The 1,330-nt window shown below is 24.4% G+C and overlaps 1 protein-coding gene across 1 annotated transcript; it reads left to right on the top strand.

Moving 5' to 3' along the window:
* Positions 1-791: 791 nt before the first annotated feature.
* Positions 792-1,330, top strand: LOC145012500 (peamaclein-like). Its single transcript, XM_078971301.1, has 3 exons — positions 792-910; positions 999-1,029; positions 1,128-1,330. The coding sequence occupies exons 1-3, from the start codon at positions 839-841 to the stop codon at positions 1,307-1,309; spliced, it is 285 nt and encodes a 94-aa protein (XP_078827427.1). The 5' UTR covers positions 792-838; the 3' UTR covers positions 1,310-1,330.

Here is a 1,330-nt window from a genome sequence, read left to right as displayed (position 1 = left end):
TAAATGGTCTATGTGTTTCAAAGACAAATTGAGATCATCATCATGTCAACTTTAACTTCAAATTGAATAGAATCTCTCATGGTAAACCTTAATAATAGATTTTTTTGAATTTAACAAATTTATCCCAAACAATCTAATATATTTTATAAACCTCTTCATATATATATATATATATATATATATATATATATATATATATATATATATATATATATATATATATATATATTAAAATTAACTATAAATATTATATTTATATATTTGTTATGGATTGTATTAAGTTTTATTATGATACATAATATATAATTTTTTCATCTATGATATTTACAAGAATAACTAAATAAAAAAAAATACAAAACATTAATTTAATAAAAAGGATAATATGACATATTATTCAATAGAAATCCACTAATATTCAAACCAACATTAATATTATATTGATCAAATATAGTATGATATTTATTTTTTAATATCAAATATCATATAGTCAATTTTGATTGGAGACACATATCCAAACACCATAATTTTATTAAATCCAAAATCTTCAAATTAGGTTATTTTTTTATATACTATGTATAGATAATTAAAAATACCCTTCAATTATGTACATTTGATTTCCTTTCCTATTAAGAAATACAAGCAAATCTTACAATTTAATAACCGATGACATAACTAATTCTTGTAATTAATCCTGTGTAATTATATCATATTTCTATTTACCATTAACATCTAACATCCTATATAAACATGGTTTTCAATACAAAGTTTCATATGAACTAAAACACCACAAAACAATTGAGACATTAGTCAATTGAATCGTATACATTCACAACAACAAATGGGAAGAGTTCAACTTAATTTCCTCGTCTTTGTTATTGTTGCATCCATGGCAGTTATAGAACTCTCGATTGTAAGTGTGTGTGTATATATAAATTATAGTTTTCTTTGTAAATGTGTCTCAAATAAATTATAATTTTACATTTCTTTTTGTTTTCCAGGCCGGATATGAAGGTTCTGTACCAATCGAACGTAAATGCTAATTTAGCCTTTAACCTTTTTCTCAATAAAATATTTTTGTTATTATTATTACTATTAATAAAATAACATATGTTTGTACATTTTTGTAGAATGCCCTTCCGCATGTTCAGTACGTTGTTCTGCAACACACCATCGTAGTCATTGTATGGATGTATGCGTAGACTGTTGTGGAAAGTGTTTATGTGTTCCTTCCGGTACTCTTGGAAACAAAGATGAGTGTCCATGCTATAGAGACTTGAAAACCAAGAAAGGACAACCTAAATGTCCTTGAAACCCAAAGGACATAAATGTA

Source organism: Lactuca saligna, chromosome 8 (assembly GCF_052625555.1).
Source record: "Lactuca saligna cultivar CGN05327 chromosome 8, ASM5262555v1, whole genome shotgun sequence".
Classification (NCBI taxonomy): Eukaryota; Viridiplantae; Streptophyta; class Magnoliopsida; order Asterales; family Asteraceae; genus Lactuca; species Lactuca saligna.
Note: the sequence above shows the minus strand (reverse complement) of the source record. Positions and strands in the feature narration are given on the sequence as shown.

Excerpts from the sequence above, each read along its gene's own strand:
- LOC145012500 (XM_078971301.1), top strand. The coding sequence starts at position 839 with ATGGGAAGAGTTCAACTTAATTTCCTCGTCTTTGTTATTGTTGCATCC. Across the intron at positions 911-998 it reads CAGTTATAGAACTCTCGATT|GCCGGATATGAAGGTTCTGT; the intron begins GTAAGTGTGTGT and ends TTTGTTTTCCAG. Across the intron at positions 1,030-1,127 it reads AGGTTCTGTACCAATCGAAC|AATGCCCTTCCGCATGTTCA; the intron begins GTAAATGCTAAT and ends ACATTTTTGTAG.